Raw genomic sequence first — 23,794 nt, 5'->3', positions numbered from 1 at the left:
GTAGACCATTCATTATCTGAAATTATTCAATCAAAATTTATATTTTTTTATGTTTTCGATTTTGGGGGGAAATAAATGGTGAAATTAAAGACCACCAACATAAAAGGTTGACTCAAGAATCGGTAATTCGGATCCGAGATATCGAATGCCAAAAAAGCGCATCTAAGACGTGTTCAATAAATCGTGTTCAAATGGCGTTGATTACATATTTTTCACCGTCCAACACGAAAGCCGTTTGCGCATTTGGCAGAGCAAAGCTGTTACGGTTGTGGCGATAGTATTATATTTAGTAACGCCATTTAATAAATATAAAATGCGCGGATGGGAACTCAGCAATATTTCAGATTGTCTATTTTGACGTTCAATATTTTGAGGTATGGCAGCAATAAACAACGTTATTAAAAATTAAGAAATTGAAAATTTCGGTAGTCTTACCTTTGCTGTTGTCGGCTTTGAATGAAGAATATTACCATTGCCGTTAAAAATAGAAAATAGAATGATGTTTAAATTTATTTTAGTTATTGAATCGTACACTTAACAAGATCGATGATGTATGACGTGTCAGCTTTGAACAACCCATCTGCTTAAAGCGCACGGAGGCATTTCTCCTATATTTTAAAATACAAATCTATGAAAAGATAAAACACCATTATGATAGAAGGACACAATAAACGAAAGCAGAAAGGCATTTACAACTACTTGGTCAAGCCCAAACATTTGGCAGAGAAAGCAGAGTGCATCGAAATACATTGTTTATATGAAACACGCGGCTATAGGGCAAATCCTGCATCTAATTCCAGCAATAAACTATAAAAATTCACTACGTTGCTCCTCGTCGGACGTCTACTTATCATGATTTAGGCAAGAATATTAAGAGAAAAAAAAGCAGAGGATGAAGCGATATTTTCAGCCATATTTAGTGGTTTTGTCTGGCGACGACTAGAAGAACTAGTTTGATCGGTCCTCTACTCGCTGCTTCTAGCTTGGCTCACTGTTAGATTCGCTGAGACACCATGTACAAAGACTATGCAAACTGTTGCTTATATACTGTTGTGTTTCGACCGTGAAGCACTGAGAAGTGTTCTGCAGGTTGTAAGGTGTCCGCAGAATGCTGGGGCAGAACATTTAGTGTTATATAATAACCAGAGAAAAAACATTTCAGGAGAGCACCTCACTCTGCGCAGGTGCAGTATTGAGAAAGCATATCTCTTAATGCTTCTGTTTATGTTGCTGCCTGTTCGTTTCTTTATAACTTTGTTCTTTCTAACGCAGTTAGCACCTCATGTGCTGCTCCCTGGGGATAGCCACCCGAGATGTGTATTCTGTTGTTTGTCAACCTGACTAGATGGCGCCACGCATCTGCGTACAGATAACGCACAGATAACTCAAAAGGCAGTGCCCTACTTTTTGAAGCTAGATCAGGGTGCCTTAGAACACGCAGCTACAAAAAGAAATTTAACAATGGAGATTACGCATGTGCTGTATGTGGAAACTCCAGTGAAACAATTGCCCATATTATACTCGAATGTAATGGTATCCATCCGGAAGTTCGTGCAGGCGCAATCACTGTTCCTGAAGCTCTGGGGTTTAGAAATAACAGTGACCGGGTGAATAAAGCGGCGGTGGAAACTAGCAAAAAACGACTGGAAGATTGGTGGCTTAAAAGCAAAGAAGTGACATAATGTTAGTAATGTAGGAACAAATTTAATAAATAGAATGATGGTTTAGTTAACCATTCTAAATCAATAATTAGGATATAGGGAGAAAAATGAGCATGATAGCTACTGCTACCACCCCGTTTCAAAGGGGACGCTCCTATATTCCATCCATCCATCCATCCATCCACCGGACATTCACTGCTTTTGAATTTTTTTTTTTTTTGAAGTTTTCATGCGCAGATTTAGAGACGCATTCGTCTTGAAAACTTCCACGCGGCAGCAGCTTTTTGAATATTTTGTTCATTCGAAACTTTTTCTTATTTATTGCGCTGTTATATATTTCCTTAGCGCCCTCCGGCGTCATTACGAAAAACAAGGATAATTATGAGCACGTAAACGGTCCTTAATTAAACGATTTTATTGACTTAAAACTCCATTCGAAACATCACTGCAAAGCAATGTGTTGATGTACCTATTGTTTTTGTTTTCCAATAGACCACCGATTCTAATAAAAACTAGAATATGAACTGGCGTTATGGATCAGTTTTTTTCGATAAAACTTATATTCTGTCAAATGATTGTTCAATAGAGGGACGAGTGTCAACCGACTGACTGAACCGAGTGTTAGTGTCGCTTGGCAAATTGCTTTGCCTTAACCATTCTCTAGTCCTCTGTTACTGAGTTTTGGTCGTTTTTTCTTTTTTTTTTTGCGGCGCTTCGTAAAACCTTACCAAGTATTTACTTTACATATAGCCCGTTTTCACTGTAACAAATATTATGCTTAAAGAAAGCAGGAGGTAGATTAAATGCTAGCGCACTCGCTGGGAACAGATGGAGAGTTGCTCAGATTCTGGGGGTGACAGAAGCTTTTTGTTTAGTTCAAAATACGTGTTCTAGTCACACGAGTTTTCCTCACAAACGCAGCAGGCTAGTAATTCTGCCTAAACTGCCACTTTATAGACAGCTGTCTTCTCTACTTGGAAACTTTTCTCTTCTTGCGGTGCTTACTTGCTTCCAGTGATATTAAAAGAATGCCCTTGGCTGCGAATGCATCAGCTGCAACTTCATGTTTATGAATATCTGCATTGCTGATAAATGTATATTTCGCAAGAACTGTATGTTCGCCTGCACAATAACTTGTAATTTACCAGGCGCTAGCGACCACGAGTTCAAATCCGCTTGTGGCCGAATCTGGGAGCCGCCACCTTAAGTGGCAGATGTTATGTAAGCTGATCATATAGCTATATCTCATTTAAGGGAATTTTATGCACAGGCGCATTTAGAACCTGATTGCCAGTCACGCCCAGTGATGCTCTCTGGATTTCCTCTTGCCATGAGCTTTGTGGACTTAGTGAGTTACACTATTGCGCATTGCATTGATTTGATGTTGTTTCCCAGTAGCTTGCACATAGTTCATGTATGTAGAATATTTCTTCGGTGCAGCTAGTACCTCGTTGAAAACATTGCGCGGAAGGTCACTGGTTTATACTTGAAACCTAGTAAAAGGATCGAGCCCAACTTATCTGAAAAGGATCCGATGTTTTTCCTTTTTCACTTTTGAAAGCACTAGAGGAAGCCATTTTCAGTCACTGTTAGCAACATAGGCTTCATCATTCACTCTGCTGGTTGGTAGATTTGAAAGACCCGTTGCAGAGACTGCACGTTGCAGCACCTATACTGAACTGAATTTGAATTGGGGAGAGTAAGATAGGACAAGGACAAGACTATTAGTCTGTTGTGGTGAGCGTATAAATATTTTCTCCCTTAATACTGTGCGTGTGTGCGGCATTTTACTGAAAGTATACAAGGAACTAACAAGGAGAATAAGGGTGGGATGGAGTGCATTTGGCAAGCACTCGCAGACTATGACTAGCAGCTTACAGGTATCGCTCAAGAGGAAAGTATACAACAGTTGCATCTTACCTGTACTCACCCATGGGGCTGAAACGTGGAGGCTAACAAAGAGGGTTCTACTTTAGCTGAGTACAACGCAGATGGCTATGGAACGTAAAATGGTAGGGGTAACATTAGGAGACAGGAAACGTCCATAGTGGGTCAGAGAAATAGCTCAAGTTACTGACATTCTAGTGGAAATCAAGAAAAAGAAATGGGGATGAGCAGGACATATAGTGCGAAGAGAGGATAATCGATGGTCGTTTATGATACCTAGATTCCAGGGGACGGAAAGCGTAGAAGGGGGCGGCATGAAGTTAGGTGGGCGGATGAGGTTAATAGGTTCACAGGGGTCAAGTCGATGCAGCTATCACAGGACTGGGGCAATTGAAGGAATATAGAAGAGGCCTTCGCCCTGCAGTGGGTATAGTCAGGCTGCTGCTGCTGCTGCTGCTGCTGCTGCTGCTGATGATGATGATGATGATGATAATGGTGATGATATAAGGTGCTCTGAAATCCGAAGAAAACCTTAGAACCTATGAAGTGCGACAGAAGCTTGCAAGGATCAGGTAACTATAGGTTTCTTGAAGGATGGAGGAGATATAGTGCTAGAAAAACTAGCCACCCTGTATACAAAACCCTGATGACATCGAAAGTAGGGCAGTCATGGAAGAACGCTAGCATTATTTTATTTCACAAGAAAGGGCACGCTAAGGACTTGAAAAACGAGAGACCAATCAGCTCACTATCCTTTATGTACAACGTATTGACTAAGCTAATCGCTAATAGCATCAGGATGACCTTCTGCTTCAGCCAACCAAAAAGCAAGCAGGAATTCAGAAAAGATATACTTACCATCGATCATATCCACATAGCAAAATACTCGAAATATAACCAGCCCTTATATAGTATTCACTGATTACAAAAACCATTTGTTATGTAGACGTTGCGAAGTTTTGTAGACATGTCTAATTATGACCGGTAAAAATTGCAAATTCGGACAACAAAAGGGAAATAACTGATAAAATAAGATTGGGATGGAGCAAATTTTGAAGGTAGTAACACATTATGACTATCAGCTTACCGGTATCACTCGAGGTAAGTGTATACCAGTTGTATCCTACCGGTACTCATCTATGGGGCTGAAACATTGAGCTTAACAAAAATATCTCTACTTAGGTTGAGGACAACGCAGAGGGCTGTGGAAAGAAAAAAAATGATAGGGTAACGTTAGGAGATAGGAAGCGTACAGAGTGTGTCACAGCAATAACTCAAGTACTGACATTCTTGACGAAACCAAGACGAAAAAACGGGCATGGGCAGGACATGTAATGCGGAGAAGATCACCGATGATCTCTAAGAGTAACCAAGTAGATTCCAAGGGAAGAAAGCGTAGCAGAGAGCGTAAAAAATTATGTGTGTGGAGGAAGTTAAGAAGTTCGCAGCGGTCAGGTGAATGCAGCTTGCAAATAGTCGGGTTAATTGGAAGGAAATAGGAGAGGCCTTCGCCCAGCTGTGGCTATAGTCCGACTGATGATGATGATGCCCATGATATACATTAGATTCAAAGGCACAAACGTTCTCCGGACGAAATACTAGTGAATTGTTTCAAGACCGAGAGCGATGACACGGTATACGTGATTATGCGTCAAATGTATTGGTTCAGTTCAACACGTGCACATGGCGTTGTGCTGCTTATGTAACTGAGGCTGTCGAGTGCTAGTAATCTAAAATAAAGTGTATCACAAGAAGAAACAAAATTTCATTTTGCGGCGCGAATGCAAACGAATGCGCAAGTGTATAGCCTGAGTTCGTGTGGTTTCCCCGGATGTTCAGCTTAAGACTCCTGCTGTTAGCTTCATCAGCAGCCCGGATAAAGGATAGCGCTTTTTGATCTAGCCCATGTTCAGTTTTATTTTTGCATGTACTAATAATATTTAATGGTTTACCTAATAAAGTACTATGTCCGAATGGAATGTTATTCATTATGCTTGGCGCATTAGACTTTGATAAGCGTTTTTGGGGCGTTATTTTTTTACGACCGTTATTCCCCTCTCAAGCTCTGCTCAGACCATGCTCAGACGTCTGCAGCGAGGTAATGAGGAGTGCTTGTGTAAGGGAAGTTGTACCACAGTGACAGTGCAATAAGGTTAGTTTGAAAGCGTACGTCTGGCAGATAAAATATGTCACAAAGAATAAGCATCGCCAACTATCATCGATGCGACGAGGCATCGGCTGGTTGCAACCCGCACCGTAGGGTAGTTCGAGTGAGGGTTGTCCGGATTTTCCTAATCGTTCCTTTTTGCGTCTGCGGCAAAATTCTAGTTATTATAAAAATGAGTGTAGTGCAATATAGTAATACTGTAATCCTGCATAGAACAATACAGTAATACATTATATAGTAGATTTTGGTGCAGTATGGTAAAGTACTATAGATGACTGTAGCATTTTTCGCCATAATGCAAATATTTGCATTGCAACGAAAGCCTTTATACTACTGCGCATTTTTCTCAAAGCAGCATAACAAGAGAACACGAATACACAAATGCACAGGTAGAAAAATATTACAAAATTGTTAATACGTACGTCTCTGCTTTGGCGAAATGCAAATTATTTTATTAAGCGCGTTACTTTGTGGTCATTTTTTACTATTACATTTGGCTTCGACGAATTGAATAGGAGTGAACTAAGCGATTGAATGCTATGGGCACTTAAAGCAAAAAACGATAGTATGTATACGTAATCCCAGAAATGCTTGTTCGCAAATACACCTTGGAAAATTAATGAGCAATGTACAATGTGAGATAAAATCCTTTTGAGTGCTGTTCGAACGCTCAGTGCGAGAAGATGCGGGAGCTAGTGATTTTTGTTAAATTAAAAAGTGCAAAGTATCCGAAGCTGATAAACTAGCATGAAAATTTGGTGATGGTAGTCTGATAATAGAGTTGATACCCAAAAATTACAATTTGTTCTTCTCAATGCCCACGCGTGGGCACCACCTCAGTTTTGATCTTAATGCCATTCCACGGCCGCATGTATATTAAAAAAAAACACTGGTTCCGAAATATCGACCAAGCTGCCTTTAAGTGACATCAGCTTAGTCCTAATTTGATTTAGTCAACACATCAAAACGTTTTAGACAAAATTCAAGACATATATGTATGGTGATAAATATCAAAGGCTGTGGGAGGAGGTACTCGGTAATGAGAAAAAAAACAAACCTTTGCATTTACCCATGGAGATGATATTGCAAGCAGCACAAGACCCGCAAATGGACCAGAGCCTGAAGAGTACAGGGACACGAACAGCTGCGCCATATTGAAACTATTGAAGACATAAGAGGAGACATAGCTGCAACATAGAAGACGTGGTGTTCAAAACACTGCGCACATACCCGCGTGGCACTCCCAAGGAATGGAACAAATTGTGCAAAGATGATCATTAAGGTGCCACTCGCAAAAGCTGAAACGAAACATCGTGTGCTATATTGAATTGCGCCATTGCTGACACATGAGCTCCAACTAGACTCAAGAATCGCGGTTTTGAAAGCAGTCCGCACGCACATCGGTGTTAGATAGGTTACAGTGGTCAATAAAGAATAAGTGTTGCACCGCGACTAGCTGTGGCAACTAAGATTAGACAAAAAACAATCATATTTCATTGCCCCAATGTGCTGACAATTGTCCTTGTGAATCTCGTTATAAGCAAGAAGGTATCTTCGAGCAGCATGGAGCCTCAAATCTACCTTTTGAGTGGGATAGTGGAAGGTGCCTTTTTACATATCTCACTTGCACTCTAGTTCATCTCAATGCATGCAGGATGCTTTTGTTTGCGTGGCATTTTGCAAAAGATATAATTTTCGCTTTATCACCTCTTCCTGTTTTTTGAAGTTTGAAAGTGCTTTATTATAATAAAAACGAGTATATAAAATTAAAACTTCGGCGACCAAATTTATGTGTCTAAGGGACCCAACAAATACAAACTAAACATTTTTTTGCTGTCCGCTTAACAAAACTACGAAAATTACATGAAAGCAATATGCACTAGCGACAGTGGTCACATTCAACAATCACATTTGTTCAAACATACACACAACGTTTGAGAACAAAACAAAATTAAAACTAGGGCGATTTAAAAAGAAAATGATTTAGTTCTTTCTGAAAAGCGCGAAGCGAAACGCATTCTTGAGCCATTCCCGTGTCTCTGTTTGGTATCTTTCCTTCTGCTCATACCTGACTATGACAAATTTGATGAAAATTGTTTGGCTTTCTACTAATGTGCCGCTTTTAAGGTTTAGAGAATGCTTTTAATCTAAACTGAAGCTGCGCTTATCACTGTAGGAGTGAAGATCATTGGAAAATTTTATTCACCATACAATGGCTAAGAGACTTTAAAATAACTTTTCCTACAAACACTGCCCTTTATGATATCAAAAATGCGTGCTGGAACCAACGAGTTGTGGTCTCGATACATGTTACAGCCATTTATAGCTGAGAAAACCAAAATTTCAAGTAATCATGCCATATATCTTACCCAGAATACGGATGAGAATAATTGCTTTGCGCTCGCTGATCTTGACAAAAGGTGTGACAATATCTGTATAGATCATCGCTGCTTGGGAGTTGACGACCGAAGAAACCGTGCTGCAAGTATGCGGAGAGAAGTGTTTCTGCTTGTGTCATTTTGAAATCATTACAAGCATTATAAATTAAGCTTACAGGACCATTTCGTAAGCACAAAAGCATGTTTTGTCTACCGATGACAGTGGTAATATGTGAATGGCAAGAAATAGCGCATATATCGGTAACTGTACACAATATCATTTTTGTTGAAATCCTGGTGATGTACGCCTCTAAAAAAGGTCGCAAGTTTTTTTTTTGTTTGTCTCTCTTTATCAAAATGGTAGATATGTACCATCCGATAAAGGAAATATTCAAAGGTTTACTAGCTAGGGATTACCAGCAGCACTGTATACCTTGTAGAAGCACCGACAATTCCAGCCAAGAACAGTCCCCTCAACATGGTGACGTCAGAGAAGCTCTCCCTCAGATAATAAGGAAGGATCTGAAACAAAAAATACAAAGCGTCAAACATAGCTGTTTTTCATACTAAGGAATATAATTTGGCTGCATTTCTGCGACCCTATTATTTAATCGCATTTATTAGTAAACTAGGCCCTTAGGCAAAGCGTATTTGTATAATACTTTTTCCAGCATTAATTTGAGTAACACGCCGGAACAGAAAATACGCATGCATAGAGCCCATCTTGAAAAAATATTGTGATATAATTTATGAATGCGAATATTGCTCGATAGCGTATATAGCTCGTTCCGACAAAAGACACCGCCGCGCTTACCAAAGACATTTCCTACGGCGGTTCACCAAAGCCTGCCGGAAAATGTTCGATTGGCGGACAAGGCGATGCTGCCAAAACCACATTTCATCGCACGGGTATTTCAATAGCTCACATTCAAACAAAACCAACAAATTTGGGAAGGGGACCAGTGAAGCGCAAAATAGCGAGGTTTTCTAATAGGAGTATTTTAGAAGCTATTCATTATAATAAATTCGTCTTCTTTGGGATTACAACTTTGGCCGTATGCATGCCAGGCGCAAAATTACAGTTTACGGAGGCTCGCTAGTACTAGGAGTGTTAGAGATGCACGTAGTAAACCAATTTTAGTGCTTATATATTTCTAATGTGAATTTGGGAGGTGTACGAATGTTACACTAATAATAATTCGCGCAATGAAAAGACAGTGTTAAAGGCCCCATCATGCCTATTCTTAAAGTCAAGCTTAAGCATGCTTATAATATTTTGTTTACTAATGTGCTCTTTTGTATGTTCAATATTCTCGGAAGAATTTTGAAAAGTGGCTCCTATGATCAAGTCGAATTACAACCGCGCTGTCACTTCTTTACAGCAATTGAACGTTAGGGGCAATCACGAGTGTTGTTTATGATTTCATGGTTAGCGAATGACATTGCGTGGAATTAGTCAATAGCCTAACAATCCTATTTCCCTGAAAGGCGAGTGTTGCCTAGTTGGGCATTAGTGATAAACGCTGATTGGTCGAGAGGGTCATTACGTCACAGCCACATGACCTACACGGCAATTTCAAACACACCACAACGTTCATTCTAATCGTGCCGTCATCTAGGCAACAGAATTAGCAGAACATGGCATCTGACGCAACTCAAAATTTGCTTTATGTCGAAAATCATCTAGATATTGAAGCGAAAGCGGCACTGGGCTAGTTGCGGCGCGTTTCGCATAGGCCGCAATTTGACCTTCAACCAAAACTCCTGGCAGTTTCCCGAGTTAACCAAGCTTTCAGTAATCTCATTGAAGCGCTTTATCCCGTCCTCTGTCCTGCAAATGCTCTTTTGATTTCCGGAGAAAACCACTCCATTGTCTTCATAAGCCAGCAGCTTTACTTCTGTAGCCTATAAACGAAAGCCGAGAATGGCCATCTACCCCAAAAGTTTTGCCATTGTTAAATAGGTTACAACCCCTATAAATACCTATGTGTCCCTCTAGCATTCTACCATGATACAGAGCAGTATTAGCAAACGAAGGTCTAAGAAACAAAAAAAAAAGAAGCTGAGCAATGGAAAACCGCGTATCTGTCTATGTTTGCCAGAGCAACAGTCTAACATTTTTTTTGTAAGCAAGCTAAGGTAAGTCCTGTAAGTGCTGCATTGCTCCCGGAAAAACATGCAGAAGCTCCATCGCGTTTTTGCATGTTTTATTTCTGTCTCCACAGGAAAGTTTTTTAGTCTGGCTAATTTTCGGAGGCACGTCAAAGTGGGCGGCTGGGGCTGGCGCGTTTGTTCATGCGGAAGACAGAAAATAGGTTCATGGTTCTCCGTAACGTCAAATACTATTTTTGATGTACAGCGTATCAAGTAGGGCTTGGACATGCCTCGCACAATTTTGTTATTGGAATGGTGTATATGACAGGAGGGATTGGCGGTTTCTTTAAAGGAGTGATTTCCAGTGTCAGATTTCTCACTTCCAGGTTTTCAATGAATTACTTAAGCAATGTTAAGCGACAAACACTGCACAGAGACATGTTGCACTGTTTCCGGAGCCCATGTACAGGGCCTTATATCCTGGAGGCCCAGGCAGTGATGTTTTGAAGAAGGTTATAAAGATTGAAGATGCATAACTGTGAAAGATGCGGCTGCGAAGAGACCACACAGCATCTCCTTTGCGAGTGCCCTGCTTTTTCAAGCGAAAGATATGCGCTGCGTTCGGCTCTGGACCATGTTGACAGCCGTCCTTTCACAGAGGAGAAAATCCTCGGCCCATGGCAACAGAAGGCGTCTAACGACAAAGCCTTCAGAGCACTTATGTGTTTTATGAGAGACACAAACTTGATTGAGAAACTGTGACATTGCTTTTCGCCGCCTTACCTTTCCCATCATTCTCTTCTATCTTTCTCCTTTAAACTCCTAATTCCCCTTCCCCAGTGCAGGGTAGCAAACCGGAAGCTTTCCTGGTTAACCTCTCTGCCTTCTCTCTCGTTCTTTCTCTCTCTATGAAGATGCATGTTCCACCGGGAACAAAGCGATGTTTTTTCAAACTCCACACTGGAACTATAACATGTTTCCAAGAAAAAAGTGGCTTTTTCCTACCATCGGAATCCAACTGCCTCATCTGTAAAATAGCTCACGAATTTTAGTACTGTTGCAAAGGGGCTTATTGCTGGGACGTGCTTCAAAAGACTGTTAAAAAAGGGTTACCACTCACTTTGTATACCTTAGACTTTTTCCTAAAGATAATGAAGATGGTTGTCTTTTGTTTAGTTATGCTCCTGAGCCTCCATTGAGTATGGAGCTGCCGAATGGCCTAGTATCACTGTGATATTGATGTCCGGCTGGTACGCATATGCGTTCGTAAAAATATCCACAAGTTCATTCAAGTTTTTAAATATCAAACGTGTGCCCTAGACTGGTGACCAAGGTTAGAGCGCTTGGTTGCGCTCAGAGAATCTTAGTGTGTCTAAGACACGCTCTTAGGAGTTCGTGGGTTTCATTTTCATTTCTGCATATATTTTGATGTATGTTAAAGCCTGGCAATAGATGAAAAATAATTTGATTTCAGTTGCGTGACTAGCGATGCGTGGCCTGCTCTGGCCGCTTCTTCTCAGGTGTAATGCAGTGGTTGGCGGCGTTCGATTCTTCTTCTCCTGATGTTTCGCTTCGTATCCTACATCGCACACTTGCTTCTTCACACAGATGGCAAACATCAACGATACTAGTACATGCCTCCTCAAATATACAACACTGCCTGAAAATTGATTTTAATAAATAATGAAAATTGTCTACCGCCAGTGTCTTGGGGCAATGTGTGGCAGATATGCGCAAATGAGGACGATTGTTGCCCCTGCGTACGAGCGAGATATTGCAATGACTCGACTAGTGGTGCCCAATGGAAAGACATTAAAGCGAGTGGTGCGTATGAAAACGGCAGATCTAGGATTGGACGGTGCCTTGAGCTTGATCCAATCTGGTGGATATACCGGAAGGTCAACCCTTCGTGTACAGGTCAGAGACTAAGGCGAAATCAAAATTGCCTTTTCTAGTGCTGTCTACTAATATCGACGTTGCGTGTTTGCAGTGGTCTAAATTTGCTTCAAAAATTGAAAATTAATATTTCGATTAATTTAGCATGTCGAAGCCGAATAGTAATTTGAATAGAAATTTAGTATGGTACGAAACGAAAGTAATCGATGGAATTAAGTTGAGGGCGAGGAAGATGACATTTTTCCAGCCCGAAACCATGTGTCTGAAAGCAAAAAATCCATTGAAGAAATTACAAAATACAGAGAGAGAGGTGCAAACATAAGGACCGGGAAGAAGTATTGGAGAGACCGAAAGCGCATAGACTATGAAGAGTGAAAAAAATTTAGGAAATTTGACACAGCCTTTCAGTTTGTTTACACTTTCCCTCCAGAGCCACCACAGCCTATTAAATCGCCTCCTGGGACCTCTGCCTTCAAAATGTCCTCGGCAATATCGAATCCTCTAGACCCGGCTGTGGTGTCCTCGAGGCCCGCTGAAATTCATGGAGGAGTCGTGCCCTTTAAAATTGAATACTTAGGTCTCGCCGTTTAAGCCTTTCCTTTATATTTAATGTAAATGTTTTCATTTGCTCAACACTCTCTCGTTTGCTAAAAGGGTAAAATAATGAAAAGTATTTAATGCCATATTCTATTAGAGGACAAATCAGTTTAAAGGAGGGCACACCTAGTAGCCGAATAATAGACGCGTTTGAATTGTGGTACTGGCGGAGACTATTGAGAGTTCCTTGGACTGCCAGAAGATCAAATCAGTCGATACTGTCGACTATAAACCCTGACTGCTCATTGGAGGGTAAAATTTTAAAGTTAAAGCTCAGCTACTTTGGTCATCTGATGAGAAGAGAGGAGTCGCTGGAGAAAGATTTCATGTTGGGAAAGGTTGAGGGTCGCCGGAGAAGGGGTAGGCAGCGAACGCGATGATTAGATGGCATCCTCGAGACGCTGCAGATGAAGTTATGTGATGTTAGGAAAATAGTGAGAGACCGGAAAGCGGGGCGTGATATGGTCCATAGGGTCACGAAGAGTCGGACACGACTGAACGACTGAACTGAACTGAACACCTGGTAGCGGGAAAAATGGTTGTTCGCATAAAAAAAAAACGATTGAAACGTAGTAATATATGTGACAAAAAGCACTTAATATCTCTCTTAAATATTCGCACCTGCGTAATAACGGATCACATATAGCTGCTCAGGCTATTTACGCCTGTTGCCGTTTCGATAGTCGAAATTGTAGGTCATAAGATCAAAATTTGCCTTTAGTGAAGTATTTTGACAAATATTTATCGGAACGATACTATACTTATTTGAAACATGCCCATAAATTGTAAACATCCGATTTTAGCGGAAACATATTACGAACGACCCATTTTGGGGGATCGTTAATCGTAGCATACATCTCAATATAACCGTAGATCTTCTCACGGGGGGAATTTGCTTTCCATTCGCTTAGTATCTGTTATCGGACCCATTATTTTCGACGACATCATTAACGCTTCAACGCGTTCGCAGGACGAGCTTTAAAAGCACTCATGACGTTTGAATCGGTGAGCCAGTGAAAATCTTATGGAAACCGTTTACCTGGTCATACGTCGTGATGGCACCGTAGAGGAGCGGGTCGCAGTCTCTGTACCAGAAGATTACCGCAAGTGAGGCGACGAGCATCAACACAAAGAAAGCCAAAAGAAACACTGCGCCTGCGATCGGGATCCTAAAAGAAAGTTAAACGTTGGCAGCGCAATGTGTTTCACCTGCAAATATTGCAAGACAATGCAACAACGATTTACCATTTCGCCTCGCGGAGCGTTCTGGCGGCCATGAACCTCTGCACTGCCATCTGGTCAAATGCTACACGCACCAGCGCGTATGGTGCGCAGGTTGCCAACACTGTCCAAATGTTATCATCATTGGTCATGTCGAAGCCTCCCCTGTAAAACACAAGGAAGAATATTTAGTTAGGCAGCATCTCTATTCTGCATCAAATTAAGTTGTTGCTGTCACGTTGGTTTTTCCGCGCATCAGCATAGGCATAGCAGCGGAAAGGTGGGGAGGGGGAGGGTTAAGCGAGCGAGTACGATAAGGAAGCTTTCGGCGATTACACCGAGGAAGCTGGCATAGAGAGCGGTTAACCGAAGGGGTACGGGAGGTGTCTCGCCTGCAGTGGGCGTAGTCAGGTTAATGACGATGGGCATGCATTTTACTGGATAGGAGAGCGAGTTAAGAATATTGTGCATATATTCTATTCAATGAGGTAATTTATAAACGGAGGTTATTACGTTTAATATATCTATAATAACTGCACCTTTATTACGATGAAAAGTATTCTCCGCTCAATTGCAAATATTTCAACCTTGGCTTCTGTACTTTATTTTTAGTGTCGTGGGAACGTTTTACCGCGCCTGCAATTAGACACTGTAACATGCATCCTGTTTTCCTGACGTCATCAATGCATCACCTTGAAGTCTAGTAGTTGGAAATATGTAGCGGCCGCTATATTGAATATATATGGCAACACAGTCAATGTAGATTATGTAATATTGTGCACAAATTGCTAGTTCAGCAATATATGCAAATTCGCAAGTTTAGATCTCAGTCTCAGGCTCGTAATATTTTTAACACTGAGGAGAAATATAATATTTTGCGCATCATAATGACACAAAAAGAAGCCTCTACATTACGATTCTTAAAGAATTTAGCAATTTTAGAATGTTTTGCTCTTGGTAAGTAATCTCAACGACAGAATGTACTGAAAAATAGCGCACGGGAAGACCAGCTGGACAGGAAGGTAACGTGACATCAAGCGTAATTATTTTATTTTAAAGGTGAATGTCCGCTGTACCCCATATGGCGTTTCCACACAGCGCTTCAGTTCAGTTTAGTCGGTCAGTCGTGTCCGACTCTTCGTGACCCTATGGACCATATCACGCCACGCTTTCCGCTCTCTCCCTATCTTCCTAACATCACATAACTTCATCTGCAGCGCCTCGAGGATGCCATTTAACCATCGCGTTCGCTGCCTACCCCTTCTCCGGTGACCCTCAACCTTTCCCAACACCAAATCTTTCTCCAGCAACTCCTCTCTTCTAATCAGATGACCAAAGTAGCTGAGCTTTAACTTTAGAATTTGACCCTCCAATGAACAGTCAGGGTTTATGGTTGACAATATCGACTGATTTGATCTTCCGGCCGTCCAAGGAAGTCTCAAGAGTCTCCGCAAGCACCACAATTCAAACGCGTCAATTCTTCGGCGGTCAGCCTTTTCACAGTCCAACTCTCGCATCTATACCTCACAACTGGAAAGACCATAGCATGAGTTATACAGATCTTGGCTGGTAGTTTAATGTCTCTGCTCTTTGCTAGGCGGTCAAGGCTAGCCATGACTCTCTTTCCTAGAAGAAGGCGTCTCCTAATTTCATGGCTGCAGTCTCCTTCCGGGGTAATCTTGGAGCCCAAGAAGAGAAAATCTGTCTCAGCGCTAGGATTTGTTATTAGACCCCGATGTTGCTAGCTGTGAACATATTAGTGAATAAGAAGCCAGTTTTACGGTTGAATTCCCCCAAAACAGGAGCCTTTTGTGCAAAGTAAACCCAGAGAGGATGATCAATTTTTTTTTTTGCGTAGATTTAGTGACGCCACATAAAAAAGCTTTAGTTTGTGGCGTTCACAGACAGTTGAGTGGATAAGATAGGTTTAAATTAATGGTAGTGGCAGTTATGATATATGATATATCTAGGGGGATTTCTTGCACAGAAATGTGCCTATTAAGTACTCTCCGTTCAATGAAAAATATCCGGTATAATAATGAAAACCGCCTTTAAAACACAATTACAGATGTGTTTTCTACTAAGGATTGTATCAATCGTGACGACAGTCGAGGAAACTAAGAAAAGTATATGATAATTGCTACGTAACCATAGAGATAATAGATTGGAAACTAGAATATAAAACAGCCCTATGCCAGAGGGGGAATGTGAACTTATGGCCACCGAAATACGCCTGCGGCTGTTCAGTGTTCAATTTTTTTTTGTATTTATTTTGCGTGTATGTTATGCTTGAGAGTGTTCGCCAAAGCTACCAACCTCCAATGCGGCGGATGTGGCGCAGCCTGTGGTAATGCTAGTGCCATTTGGAAGATGATATTGTCACATACTATGGCCCGTCAGGAGGAGTGAGAAGCTGGAGAGTTAAGAAGATGAAGCAGAAGCTGACTGGCCGTGGGGACTCTCAGGAGCTAGACTAAAAAAAAAAAAAAACCATTACGTACTGAGTACGTCACAGTTGGAGAGAAGGTGCGTACGTCGATTACCGTACCTCTCGAGGTGAAGTTAGCGGGATAGATCAACACGGATCCCCGTTGTCTTCGACGAAGCCGCCGACTCGCTGGTTTACCACCCTCACCATACAAATAGGCTCAAGACGGTGACGGCGTCCGAGCAACACCTACGGTGAGCAACTGGCACCATTATCGCAGAGCCACGAACCTTTGGTGCGAAACTCAACGAGGACGTCGACGAGTGGTTGACCAAGTTTAGGATTGACGGCCAAGCGTTTCGAACCGAATTCACAGTGTTGCTTCGTTACACACAGGAAGAAATTCTAGTTATAGACTTTTATAAGGATTCTGTTGCAACAATAGTCTGCTGTAGTGGACAGATCTCTGTGAATACCACGTTGATGTCAGCGCTTGTAAAAGCTTTGTCGCCCTGACTTGGAGCGTTTTCTTTGTCTGAAGATACAGTTGTACCTTGTCACGAGAATTTATCCAAGTTATTTCATCTAAAACTTTGCGTGAGGATGCCGACGCTGTTGAGCCTAAAACACTTATCTGTGCTAATAACAGTGTCGTGGTGCGTCTTTGCATAATTTCAGTGAACAGAAGTCACACCGTGCTTGTACTGTGAACTATCCAGACTAGCCATCCGTGTTACCTCGTGGCATGAAACTCGCTAATTTTGAGAAAGGTGTGTTGAATTTCTTAGCGCCACTAAGTGACGGTACTTTTGAATAGAAAAAAACACCATTGTGCAGAGTCTCAAGTTATGAATTACCTGCTTTCCAAGCAGGTTCCCGTTTTTGACTTAGCCAGGGATTATCCGCCACCGATTCCAGCTTCTCGCACTCATCATTCAGTTGATACTGGAACCTGTCACTCGATCAGACAGAGGCCCTATACTGTGTGTCGCCCCAGCGAACGTCAGCGTAATGAAGAACAAGCTGAGGACCCACTCCGATGTGGCGTATATCTAGGAATGTTAAGTTCTTCGGCAGCTCCAGTTATCCTCGTTAAAAAATAAAGACAATACATAGCACTTCTGTGTGAACTATCGTCGGCTTAATGACGTAATTAAAAATGTGTTTCCTCTTCCACGTATTGATTATACAATTCACTATCTTCACTCAGTGTCAATTCTCCTCAGTACACTTGAAGTCAAGTACTGGGATATACCGATAAACCAGAGCGACAAAGAAAAGACGGCATTTTTGACACCCCACGGTTTTTATGAGTTCTACCTGATGTCCTTTGGATTGTGCAATGCACCTGCCACGTTTGAACGATTCATGGACACCATTCTGAGCACACTCAAGTGTAAAATTTGTGCTATTCGGACGGCATTGTTATCTTCCGCAATACCTTTCAGGAGCAAAATAGCTGTCTCGCCATCGCTCTCGATTTCATTGAGAGAGCAGGCCTCACCCTCAACTCTAAGAAATGTCACTCTGGTGGACGCTAGATAATTATTTATTTATTTTTATTTATTTACAGATACTGCTAATAACATTCGGGATTGTTGCAGGTGGGCATATGTTAGTACAGAGAAGTGTATATAGAGCATATAAAGAACACACAATGACATGATTATATTGTCACGTAGCCGTTTAGGCCCGTAACCAGAAGGTTGGGTTTTAATGGGGGCTTTAGCTAGCAGGCGCAGGAGAGCAGGGTCGGAGTACCGAGAGACGGCAGCTAACTTCAGCTTCTTCTCGAACGCCACGGGGCACATCTTCGAGTCCGTGCACGAGACTCTCGATGAGCAGCCGCCTAGCGGCTGCTGTTGTACACGCTACATTACCCCCCTCTCTAAAAAAAAATAAATGTCAACTTGATGAATTCGAAAGCAGAGATAAAAAAAATAAAGCAAGAAACATGCGGTAGGTGCTGCGCTAATTTCCTCGCGAAAAGTACGGCTTCATGCGCACGACATGGACAACCTCGGATTTCTGCTGCCGACGAGTAGAAGAAAAGCCGTCCGGAAGCACTTCGTACGTGACGTCGCTCAGCTGACGGAGCACTTTGTATGGGCCAAAGTACTGCTTCAGAAGTTTTTCGGATAGTCCCCGACGTCGAATCGGAGTCCAAAGCCACACTCTATCGCCCGGTCCGAAAGTCACTACACGGTGGCGGTGATCGTAACGCTGGGCGTCTCGACCTTGCTGGTTCCGGATGCGTGCCCTCGCCAGCTGTCGCGCTTCTTCTGCGCGTTGAGTGAACTCCTCGGCGCCAACTTCGAGGTCACGGCCGTCGTGGGGCAACATGGCTTCGAGCATTGTCCAAACTTCGCGGCCATACAATAAGGAGAACGGCGTCATTTGCGTTGTTTCCTGCTGCGCCGTGTTGTACGCAAACGTGACGTACGGCAGGACGTTATCCCACGACCGATGTTCAACATCCACGTACATGGACATCATGTCGGCGAGTTTTGTTCAGACGTTCTGTTAAGCCATTAGTTTGTGGATGGTAGGCGGTTGACCTGCGATGGGTAGTGCCGCTTAGTTGCATGACAGATTCCAGTAGCTTGGCAGTGAAAGCAGTGCCTCGGTCCGTTATTATAACTGTCGGGGCGCCATGCCTCAGGACGATGCGTTCGATGAAAAATTTCGCTGCCTCGATTGCTGTACCGCGCTGGAGAGCCTTCGTTTCAGCGTAACGCGTGAGGTAATCTGTAGCGACAATTATCCACCTGTTGCCCGAATCAGGAATTAGAAAAGGACCCAACAGATCCATGCCAACTTGTTCGAATGGGTATCTTGGCACTTGAACAGGATGCAGTAAACCGGCCGGTTTCACAGGCGGTGTTTTCAGTCGCTGGCAATCATGGCATGTCCTCACGTAATGTCGTACAGCGGCCGCAAGGTTTGGCCAGTAATAACTCTTTTTAATTCGGGCCAGAATTCGAGCATACCCCAGGTGACCCGCGGTGGGCTCGTCATGACATGCCTGTAAGATTTCTTCGCGAAGAGACTCTGGTACGACGAGGAGGTAATCTCTTCCCGTCGGAGCGAAGTTGATCTTGTATAAAACAATGTTTCGCATGAAAAACGATGAATGCGTTCTGGCGAAGAGACGGGGAACTTCTGTAGAGCGCGCTTCCAGAAAATTGATAAGTGGTGCGAAAGCCGGGTCGTCACGTTGCTGCTGCGAAACAGTGAGCGCGTCGACGGCTGCGATAAGGGGGAAGTCTGGTTCTTCGTCTTCCCGCGCAGCCTCGACAGGTGAACAGGACAAGCAGTCGGCGTTGTTGTGCTGACGTCCAGACTTATGCACGATGGTCATGTCGAAGTCCTGTAGCCGTAAACTCCATCATGCAAGGCGTCCGGAGGGGTCTCGCAAGTTCGTTAACCAGCACAAAGAGTGATGGTCACTCACAACCCGAAAGTGCCGGCCATAAAGATAGGGTCGAAATTTCATCACCGCCCATACAACAGCCAGACGTTCTTTTTCGGTGGTGGAATATTTCGATTCGGCACGGGACAAAGTCCGGCTGGCGTATGCGATAACTCGCTCGGCACCGTCTTGCCACTGGACGAGTACAGCGCCTAGACCCACGTTGCTGGCATCTGTGTGGACCAGAGTCTCTGCATTCGCATCGAAATGGGCAAGCACAGGTGTTGTCTGCAAGCGGTGCCGTAACTCGTCGAATGCCTTTTGCTCTTCGTCCGTCCAGGTGAAGGTGACATAATCCCAGGTGAGACGTGTCAACGGAGCGGCAATGCGCGAAAAGTTTTCAATAAACCTGCGGTAATAGGCGCAGAAGCCCAAGAAACGGCGAACTGTCTTCTTGTTACATGGAGTAGGGAATTTGGTGACGGCTGTTGTTTTAGCGGGATCGGGACGAACTCCTAGATGGCTGACAACGTGGCCCAAGAACAGGAGCTCTTCATAGCCAAAGTGACACTTGTGTGGTTTTAACGTGAGGCCGGCAGATCTGATAGCCCGTAGCACAGCGTAGAGGCGTTGGAGGTGTTCCTCTAACGTTGGTGAAAACACAACAACGTCGTCTAGGTAGACTAGACACATCTGCCATTTAAGACCAGACAGAACTGCGTCCATCATTCGCTGGAATGTCGCTGGAGCGGAGCACAATCCGAAAGGTAGGACTTTGCATTCATAAAGTCCGTTGGGCGTGACAAACGCTGTCTACTCGCGATCACGTTCATCGACTTCGATCTGCCAGTAACCGCTCTTAAGATCAAGCGATGAAAAGTAGCGCGCGTGGCGCAACCGGTCTAATGAGTCATCAATGCGTGGCAGCGGGTAGACGTCTTTTTTTGTGACTTGATTGAGCTTACGGTAGTCCACACAGAACCTTAAACTTCCGTCTTTCTTCTTAACGAGGACAACAGGCGAAGCCCAGGGACACCTCGATGGTTGTATGACACCGCCATTTAACATCTCGTCTACCTGTTGAGCAATGACTTCGCGTTCCCGCGGCGACACTCGGTAGGGATTCTGTCGGACTGATCGGGTGCGGTCGTCGGTTATTATGCGGTGCTTGGTCAAGGGCGTCTGTTAACCGCGGAGGCGGATGAGAAGCAGTCTTGAAACTGAAAGAGTAGCCCGACGAGTCTGTCCTTCTCTGCCGGTGATACAGCGGGATTCAAATCAGGGTCGAAGTTGGGCGTTTGGCTGGCAGACGTGTTGGTCTCAAGAACAAAGCAGGCGTGGGCTGCTTCTGCGACACCTTCAAAGTAGGCTACCGTGGTGCCTTTAGCGATGCGTTGCCGTTCGTTCCCGAAGTTCGTAATCAGCACGTGAGCTAGACCATTAGTCAGATGAACTATACCGCGTGCAACACAGACTCCATGATGTAACAGAAGCTCTGTGTTCTGTTCGGCAACGCCGGCAGCACAGGACTGGTCGTCGCCCCTGACTGTGACGAGAGCAGACGAACGTGGCGGCATAGATACATCCGCGTCAACGATGCGTAAAGGTGCGTGGCGTCGTTCGGGGTCAGCGGTCGTCGTTGCAGGCGTCGAAAACGTGACAGTACGGCGAGGAACATTAATAATGTCCCCATGCTCACGTAAAAAGTCCATGCCGAGTATGAGGTCCTTGCAGCAGTGCGGCAGGATAACAAAAACGGCTACAAAGGCTGAATCGGCGATGGTTACTCGGGCAGTGCATCGTCCGATCGGCGTCATAAGGTGACCGCCAGCAGTACAAATTTGCGGCCCCAGCCATTCAGTTTTAACCTTGGAGAGCCGATCTACGAAATTCTTGCTTATTATTGAAAAGTCTGCTCCGGTATCTACCAAAGAGGTTACTGGGTGTCCGTCGACGAGAACGGAAAGGTCGGCGCTAACAACGTGATCGGCTTGAGGTTGACTGAGAGTTTCGGGTTCATGGGGTGGCGGAGGCATCGTAGTCACAGCATCGGGCTGAGTCGTCACGGGAGGCTCTTCGGGACATCGATTCCGTTCGTCAGCAACCTGCCCCCCTGAGGTCGCCGCCTTCAGTTTCCCCGGTGTGGGCTTGGCGACCGGCGCCTTGGCACATGATTAAACTCACGGCGGCCGGGTGACGAGTAGCGCACGGGAGAAGACTGTGTGCTGTCGCTAGAAGAGGTTGCACGGGTTGCCAAATATTCATCGATTTCTGGAGGGCGTTCGCCGACCCGGGGACCCGGGGAATCACGAGCAAAACCCCGAAGACCGAGTTCCCGATATGGACAACGACGGTACAAGTGGCCGGCTTCTCCGCAGTGGTAGCACAGCGGCCGTTGGCGAGGAGTGCGCCAGACGTCTGCCTTCCGAACCGGTTGCTGCATGACGAGGCTCTGCTGGGATGGCGGCTGTTAGAACAGTGGCTGAGGAGCGGACGGCTGCATGACGAGGCTCTGCTGGGATGGCGGCTGGTAGGACGGTTGGTAGAACGGTGGCTGCAAAGTGGGCGGCGGCTGTGCTTCGAAACGAAGCTGTTGCGCAGGAGGCACTGCAGGCAGACGAATAGCCGCTGCGTAGTTCATAGAACGTGGCTCCGACAGTGAATCAGGCGGTGACAATGTCTGACGTATTTCTTCCCGCACGGCTTCGGTGACAGCCACGGCAGTCGGGTTAGGCGATCCAAGATTGAACTTGAGGAGCTCCTCGCGAACTACCTCGCGGATCAGCTCACGCAGAGAGTGATCGCCAGTGGACCTGTTCAATGTGGCCACACAGCTGAAGGGCTGACCACAGGCAGACTCCGTGCGCCGGTATCTTTGCTGCAGGGCTCGCTCAATGAGGGCAGCTTCATTGATGAAGTCCGCGACGGTTTGAGGTGGACTCCGAACCAGACCAGCGAAGAGAGGTTCTTTTACGCCCTGCATCAGGTGGCGCAACTTCGCTGATTCCGTCATGTCGGGATCAGCCCGTCGGCAAAGACGCGTCACGTCCTCGGCGAACATGGCCACACTTTCATTAAGTAGTTTCACACGAGCTTCTAGGAGGCGGCATGCGCGATCACGGCGGTCGTGGTTGGCAAAGGTTTGCCGCAGCTGCTGGCGAAAGGAATCCCAGTTTTGAAGACTGGCCTCCCTATTCTCATACCACGTTTTAGCACAGTCTTCAAGCGCGAAATACACATTGCGCAGCTTCTGAGCCGGGTTCCACTGATTAAATTGCGCCACTCGCTCGAACTGGTCGATCCAGTCGTCGACATCTTCCCCAGTACCGCCATGGAAACTGAGGGGCGCACGAGGCTGCTGAAGCAGCAACTGATGCTGACTTGCCTGGGCCATTGCGGAAGTCTCTAACTGCTGGTCAGCTGGCGTCGGTTCAGGTAGAGGAGCGAATTCCGGCGCCAGACCCCGGAGGCGTCGGCTGCAACGATGAACGGGTGTAGATACGAGCGGAAGCCGGTTGGGACTCGATGAGTTGCTGCGAGAGGCCCGAGACATGTAGTTCAAGGCCTCACCTCCACCAGTGTTACGTAGCCGTTTAGGCCCGTAACCAGAAGGTTGGGTTTTAATGGGGGGTTGAGCTAGCAGGCGCAGAAGAGCAGGGTCGGAGCACCGAGAGACGGCAGCTAACTTCAGCTTCTTCTCGAACGCCAAGGGGCACTTCTTCGAGTCCGTGCACGAGACTCTCGATGAGCAGCCGCCTAGCGGCTGCTGTTGTACACGCTACAATATGTACAAAGCAAATCAAGAATGTAAAATGCATAGGGTACAAAAATGGTGAAACATTATACAAACAAAAACAAATATGAGGCACATATGAACGAGAATTATACTTGTATTACGACACTACACTAAGAGAAGAAAAAAACATAAACGTACTGTTTTCATATGTATACGCGTAAATGACAAGGAACAGAACAAGAACAGAATCGAACGGGCGGCATACCAAAAATATGAGCATAAAAGAACGTTTTGCTAATATGTTAAATATCTTTCCA

At 44.5% G+C, this 23,794-nt stretch overlaps 1 protein-coding gene across 1 annotated transcript in view; it reads right to left on the bottom strand.

Annotated features, from left to right (window-relative positions):
* Positions 1-23,794, bottom strand: part of LOC146195431 (putative sodium-dependent multivitamin transporter) — a 136,132-nt gene that overhangs the window by 75,930 nt on the left and 36,408 nt on the right. The window contains exons 7-12 of the mRNA XM_084596794.1: positions 13,926-14,066; positions 13,720-13,849; positions 8,527-8,615; positions 8,085-8,194; positions 6,946-7,013; positions 6,773-6,859 (exon numbers count right to left, since the gene is read on the bottom strand). Coding sequence (XP_084452920.1) covers positions 6,773-6,859; positions 6,946-7,013; positions 8,085-8,194; positions 8,527-8,615; positions 13,720-13,849; positions 13,926-14,066 — 625 coding nt within the window. The remainder of the gene's footprint in view (positions 1-6,772; positions 6,860-6,945; positions 7,014-8,084; positions 8,195-8,526; positions 8,616-13,719; positions 13,850-13,925; positions 14,067-23,794) is intronic.

The sequence above is a fragment of the Amblyomma maculatum genome, chromosome 3 (genome assembly GCF_055883805.1).
Source record: "Amblyomma maculatum isolate TAMU_Amacu chromosome 3, ASM5588380v1, whole genome shotgun sequence".
NCBI lineage: Eukaryota > Metazoa > Arthropoda > Arachnida > Ixodida > Ixodidae > Amblyomma > Amblyomma maculatum.
The sequence above is the reverse complement of the archived record's forward strand: the minus strand, read 5'-3'. Positions and strand labels throughout refer to the sequence as shown.